Source organism: Echinops telfairi, unplaced genomic scaffold, assembly GCF_000313985.2.
Source record: "Echinops telfairi isolate 266 unplaced genomic scaffold, ASM31398v2 ScPeMD7_7468;HRSCAF=8506_0, whole genome shotgun sequence".
Lineage (NCBI taxonomy): Eukaryota > Metazoa > Chordata > Mammalia > Afrosoricida > Tenrecidae > Echinops > Echinops telfairi.
In genome coordinates, this window is record NW_022111369.1 from 23191115 (window position 1) to 23198258 (window position 7144).

Sequence of the window (7144 nt, forward strand, 5' to 3'; positions counted from 1 at the left end):
TAAGCAATACTGCTAGTGTTTAAAATTAATGAAAATAAGATGCTGACAATGAGAAATTTTAAGAAGATGGCATACTATAGCTCGAGCTATATGTTTAGCGCTGTAAGTTTCTCTAGTTAAAAGTTATTGACATGACAATATTTTGATAATAATAACATATTATATCTTTATATAATATCCTCACTTCAATCCAACTACTTGAATGTCCAAATACCAAGGTGAGTCAAAAATGATGCTAAAAAGTCACTAAAACCTTTATTACATGCTTGATCTCGACATGCCCTCCAGCTAGGTCTATCTACTTCTGAAGGCAGTGTTTCCATCTCTAACCCTTCTCTGAAGAATTCTGTGCATTTTGATTTACTCATACCATATCAAAAGGGCAGTTTTGGTATCCTGGAGGGATTTGAATTATGTTCCTTAAAGTGTTCTTTTGGGGTTTAAGAAGAAAAAGAAGGGCAAGCTCAGGGCTGTAGGGTGGATGGAGGTAAAGTTTCCCAATGAAAATCCCATAAGATAGTTCTTGCTATCTTCGAAGAATAAGCAGGTACACAAGCCCGATGGAAAAACAAAAACTCAGAGCAACATTCATGGTCTTTTCCTAACCAATGCAAGTATCAGTGTGGTAGTAACTTCTTCATAACTCCCCAAGACTGTTCTGTGTCCTTGGCGAAAATCCTGCAAAATCTCACCCTTTGTTGTTGTTAGGGGCATCATGTTAGACACAACAGCACGAAACATTGCCTGATGCTGAACCATCCTTATCATTGTTCTCATGCTTGAGCCCATTGTTGCCCTCACTGTGTCAGCCCCCCTCACCGAGGTGCTTCATCTTTTTTGGTGCCACTCTGCCAAGTATCCATCTCCCCCTTGGCGCCCCCCAAAGCAAATGCCATTAGCTTTTGAGCTGACCACTCTGCCTTCAATTGAACTGGGCAATCAGATTCTTCTGGAAGTCACTGTTCTGATTAGACCTTTCCCTATGGATCACACTGGTCAATCCAAGGCTTATCCTGAGTTAAGATTAGTTCTTCGTTATTTTGTTCTTGCTGAGAAGGCTGGCTTTTTCAGATGGCACGCTAATGAAATGGAGACAAGTGTCTTACTGAGAGAACTTACTTGTCTGTGTTCACATGCTTACTTAGGCTTTGTTTGGAGTAAACTTGTGCCTGCATGAATCGGAATCCTATTCACAATTTTTTTATTTACCCTTACATGTGAACAATAATACTGTTTAGGGTAAGGTATTGCATATGATTGTTCCAAAAAGCCACAAGAGGATTTTCAGTTACTAGCAACAGCTAGAATAAGTTTCTAATGCAAGCAAATTCCATAATATATCTTACTTGGTAAAAAGAAAAAAGAAATAATGGTCATTACTGAGTTTTTTTTTAATCATTTTATTAGGGGCTCATACAACTCTTATCACAATCCATACATACATCAATTGTGTAAAGCACATTTGTACATTCATTGCCCTCATCATTCTCAAAACATATGCTCTCCACTTATCAGCTCATTTTTCCCTTCCCTCCCCATCCCCCCCTCCCTCAGGAACCCTTGATAATTTATAAATTATAGTTTTGTCATGTCTTGCCCTGTCCGACGTCTCCCTTCCACCCACTTTTCTGTTGTCCGTCCCCCAGGGAGGAGGTCACATGTAGATCCTTGTGATCGGTTCCCCCTTTCCAACCCACCCTCCTTCTAACCTCCCAGTATCGCCACTCACACCACCTTGGATCATCTGCCCTAGATTCCCTGTGTTTCCGTTTCCTATCTGTACCAGTTGTCCTCTGGTCTAGCCAGACTTGCAAGGTAGAATGGGGATCATGATAGTGGGGGAGGAGAAAGCATTTAGGAACTAGAGGAAAGTTGTATGTTTCATTGTCATTACATCACACCCTGATTGGCTCTTCTCCTCCCCGAGTTTTTACTGGATTGAACCACAACACCATCAGTCATGGTTTCTTCTGTGGCATTCCCTGCCATTTCATGGCTTCAGGATGAAAACCCTTCGCCAGAACTCACAGATCACAGTGAGAGACATTACACAGATCACACTTTCAGTAAGATGTTCCTCTCCTATTACTAAATTAGAAAGTGTCAGCGGTTTCTTTTCTTTTATGCAGACACTCTCGCTACTAAATTTACTCGTGGTTCACTCTGTGCCTCTGACATTTTTTCAGTCAGCCGGCATTGGAAAAGAAAGTAGGGATTCATGTACGAGTAGGTTCACCTTTCCCTAGCAATCTTCGGTATTCTGAGTTCCTTGTGCCAATTGCTCAATACACAGCTATAGGGCTCTATTCAGTTCCAGGCCCTGCTGTTCAGTGACAAAGAAGACATGTGGTTGCCCTCTCATGTGGCTAAGAGTCTCAATGGAGACAGGTTATCCTCATTTATTATAAAAATGATAATACTTTTAGATGGTGCTAAGTACCACAAAGCACCACAAAAGAAAGGCAAAGAGTTCAGTCATAGAGAATGACGGTGTGTGTGGGGGAAGAGTGAGGGCAGGACTTACAATACACTACGTAAGGTAGGGGAGGGTAATAGAAGGGGACTTTAAAAAGTTCACAGGAAAATTCCATAATCTTTTTATTCCATTTTTTCTATGAACTTTTAGAAGTCCCATTGTAGTCATGATGAAACTTGGCAAATACGAGAACATCATCAAAGAAAATCTAGAAAAACCAGTCCAGCTAGAAAAACCAGTCCAAAAGCCCAGCGGCAGACGAACCTTACCGTGTTCAGAAATGGCAAAGAGGTCAGGGATAGCTCGTAGTCAGGATAAAAGACAGGGTGGTTTGGGATGAGGTTGGCAGGCTTGGGTAAGGAGTCAAGTATAGTTTTTATTTTAGGTACAAGTAGAAGCCCTCGAAGGATTTTAAGTGCAAACTGAATCACAGGTGTAGCTGCTATCACAGGTTAGAGGGAAGGAGCGTTATCAATGAGTTTGCACTTACAAGGTCCAGGCAAAGGGGTAAGGGTTAAATTTTGTGTCAACCAGTCAGATGGGGAGATCTAAGTAAGGTCAATATATAGAACTGCTGGTTTTACTAATGGGGTTGCATGTGGAAGAACAGGAGTGAGCAGAACCCCTGGGTACTATAGTACTTGAGTGAACAGTGAGGCCATTTATTGAGCTGGGGAAGGGAGAGTTAAGAATAGGCTTGATAGGTTAAAGAAAATAAAACTAGAGACAGGCAAATTGACCAGAGCAACTTTTAAATAAATCTTTGATAATATTTCCCTCTTTCTGTAAGAATTTTTAAAATACAATATTAAGGAAAACATTAAGCATGACATTAAGGCTGGCTAGTTTTACATATATTTTGGCTAGCCATGGATTATCTGACAGTCAAAGTAGCTTGCAAAGCTTCTAAAAACAGTTCTTTCTTCTGAAAAATTAAGTAGAATTTCAAAATGTGAAATATTCTGACCGAATCAGGGTAGGCAGCCTATGGCCATCCTGTTCCAAAACGGCCCATTGGGACACTTTACTGGAGTTTCTGAGGATTCCTGGTGGACAGTCTGGAACAGACCCAGATTGGGCCTAATGAGTCAAAAGGAAGGTGAAAATAGAACATGACCGTGGGCAAAGAATTGAATGGTGTTGACTTAGGTACAGATTAGAAACTGACTGCTCCTTTACTATGACTACCCTAGAATGTTCCTTTCCTTCAAATAACACAACTTGAACTTTAAGGTAGACCAGCACTAAAACTCAACTGGAGGAATGTAGCGGTAGCTAATAGAAGCATGATAAGGGGAAAATGTTTTATTTTTTAAAACGTGTAATAGTAATATATGAGTAAAGGCATTAGTAAGTGTTACAAAAGTTAGCTTATAACCTTTGAGAAAGAAAAGGAAGTATTCAGAGTTAAAGTACAGTAATATGAACAATGTAGTAAATAAGTCCTCAGAGCAAAGATTATTAAAAATAATGGTGCCAAAAGACCAATCCAGCCAGAACTACTACTCTGTTTAACAGGAACAAAAGATTTTAAGTTTATTTTCAAGGGAGTTTCCTTTAACAGGCAAATCAATAGCATATTGAAGAATTCAATACTTTTCATGTTTATAACCGCTCATGATTCACCATTAGATTGTAATACGTGGCTTTAAGGGTCTCAACTTAGTAGAATTACATGAGTGAATTAAGAAGCCCTGGTGTTGCTGTCAAGTAAACACAAGGTGGGTGGTTCAAGTCCACCAGCCACTCCTCAGAAGAAAGAAGAGGCTATCCTGTTCCTGTAACGATTTACAGCCTCGGAAGCCCTCATATGGCAGAATCGACCCAATGGTTGGTGGCAGTGTAGGCTAGGTGTTAGTCTGTTAACAGCAAGATTAAAACTCACTAGCCATTCTTGGGGAAGAGAGATGAAGCTGTCTGCTCCCATAACGATTTGTAGTCTTGCTTAAGGCAGAATTGACATGATGGTAGAGAGTTTGCTTTTTTGGGTATTTTATACTCATGAATTACTGTGGATTGAAGCAAGATATTTGCCTACAAACTAATGTTTACAGGTTTAAATTTTACAATGAAATTGGGAGTATATGTGTCTTGTCAAAGTCACATAAAATGTTTACATGACTTTTTGCTATACAATTACTATATATTTAGTATTAAACATGCTAAACACAATTAGGAAAACCACTCTGCCTAGTATTCCAATGCTCTTCCTTTTTTTCAAGGCCATCAGAAACTAATGCCATCAGACTCTTACCTGTCTCACAGTAGGGTTCACCATCCTCCAAGTGAAAAACATTGTTCCGAATGGGCTTTCCACAGGCCACACACACAAAGCAGGAAACATGCCAGGTCTGTTTCAGAGCATTGATGACTTCCTGGCACAGAAAGGTAATCAGGTGTCAAAACAGCATGAATAGATACATGCCTATTTTCATAGCTGTATTTATTATAGGTCTATAAAACTCCCCAAGTAGACATACATGCTTTTTCTTTGCCTTCAGTGTTTTTTCTCTAAGTAAAAGGGGATACTTATGGACAGTCTCCCTAATCCCCTCAGTCAAGTCACTATGTCTGGTTTTCACAAACACAAATCAATAATCCTATTTACAGGATGATACTATGTTACTTAATCATTACCCATATGGTGAATAAAGCAAGCACCTCATACAACTATGTTTTCTTCCACAGGATGCTGGGAAACATTAAATAGGCTTCACAGTATTATCATGGAAATGCCATGTGAGGGGGTGCATTTTAAAACTAAAACAAACTTATAATTAGGTGGATTATGGAAATAATAATGCACAATCAGTGTAAACAACCAGTTTTACAAATGTTAAGGTTCTGAAAATCAGTTGTGATGTGAGGACTGTACTGCACTCAAATGAGTTCCTAAAATTTGGACCATTAAACATATTCTAGTCAACACTGGTCCTATGATTAAATACTAGAGGGCTCCAAAGAGTTCATGGAAAAATGGACTTGAATGATTATGAATTTTTTTTACAAACTCTTTGAAGCCCTTCATACATAAGAAATAAGAGACTTGGGTCATAGACTAATTAGTAAGCACTTAATGTCCTAGATTCTGTAAAACATGACCATCATGCGGTTAGTACATTGTGTGAACACTGGATTATAGTCCAGTCCTGAAGCTGAACACATGTCAAACACACTTTGTTTCTTAGCAATGATTGTCAACACACAGAGAGGGACCTGCTTTTGTGTTTGGTACACCATCCACATCATTAGAAATTTCTCTGATATAAGTCCCTTTTGCATTTCAGTTTGCGCATAGCTTTCAGTGGAGCTGATCCTTCGTTTTTCTTTGTATTTAAGGATCGCCCTTATTGTTGAGTGTGAAATGCTTAAATTGTGGGCAATAACATTCACTGATTTTAGACCTTTGTATTGCTTAATAGCCTTTTATTTCACCTCCACAGTATTTCTCCTTTACCTCTTGCTGCTATCACCAGTATTGGTTTTGCTGCATTTTGGATCCATGATGTACTTCATGGTAATAATTTGGAAAGAAAATTAAACAGAGAGAAATGTTACACCTTTCAACAGATGCTTGTTACATGAGACTGAATGCTGCTGCCCGCATGCTGAAACATACTGTTATATGGTACAACTTTTTAGGTAGTAAGGATAGTGAAGTACATACATAATCCAGGAACAGGTATTTATTATGACTATCAATCAAGATATTATATGAATTACAGGTTATATATGTACTGCAAACTATTATACACACGGTAGCACAATCACTGTATATGAAAGACACAAGATACATACCATTGCATGCAGGAAGCTGAGTTATTCACTATGTCCTTTTCTCTGACTGGAATTTATGACCCTGAGATAGTTAAGGTTTATTGTGCCAACCTGGCCAATAAACACATGTGGGATTAATAGAAGGGCAGAGAGATAAATGGCTCGGTGAGTCTTGCCTTTTTAGTTCCTGGGTCTCTTGCTCTTTGATGGTTTGACCAGGGTGCAGCTGCCTTAGTCAGTTCCCTGCTTCAGCTGGCAAGGCTCACTTGCTTCGAGATATACCTGACAAGAAGACACATGGACCTACCCTGATGCAGCCCTGGGTTCTGGAGCAGCCGTGTGGAGACCCCTGCTAGTGCTGATGCTTACACGCTCACCGATTTGGCTTCCTCCTGCAGTTGGCATCATTGCGTGTTTTGTGAGATGGAGGAGGGCTTTGTAGACTGGTGTCAGACATATGGGCTACTGTTGGACTTATGGGTTGGGATGCTTTCTGAGTGTACACTTATCCTAGATATTAAACTCTCTCTCTTATACATATATGAGTTTCTGTGGATTTGTTTCCCTAGTTTACCCAGACTAACACAGACTCCTACAAATAACCTCATGGCATCAAGGGCATATACTTGTTATAACAACTGCACAAATAGATGTTACGAAGTACATTTCTGTATTGAAGTCTTGGGCCTGCCCTGTGTCTGTGACCCCATTTTGAAGTAAGATTTTCTTTTGTTCTGTTAACTAGGTCATATTAGAGTAGGTGGATACTAAGTCTAATCACTTCTTAGTTATGAAAGGAGCAGAGTAAATGCAGAGATACACAGGAAGGAAGATGACTTATGAAAAAACATGGCAGATGAATCTAGACGCCCAGAAACCCTCCTAGCTGCT

General features: G+C 39.5%; 1 protein-coding gene across 1 annotated transcript in view; it reads right to left on the reverse strand.

The window, feature by feature from the left end:
- Nucleotides 1-7144, reverse strand: part of PDLIM5 (PDZ and LIM domain 5) — a 223385-nt gene that overhangs the window by 6345 nt on the left and 209896 nt on the right. The window contains exons 15-16 of the mRNA XM_045284331.1: nt 4731-4851; nt 3505-3556 (exon numbers count right to left, since the gene is read on the reverse strand). Of these exons, the coding sequence (XP_045140266.1) occupies nt 3505-3556; nt 4731-4851 (173 nt within the window). The remainder of the gene's footprint in view (nt 1-3504; nt 3557-4730; nt 4852-7144) is intronic.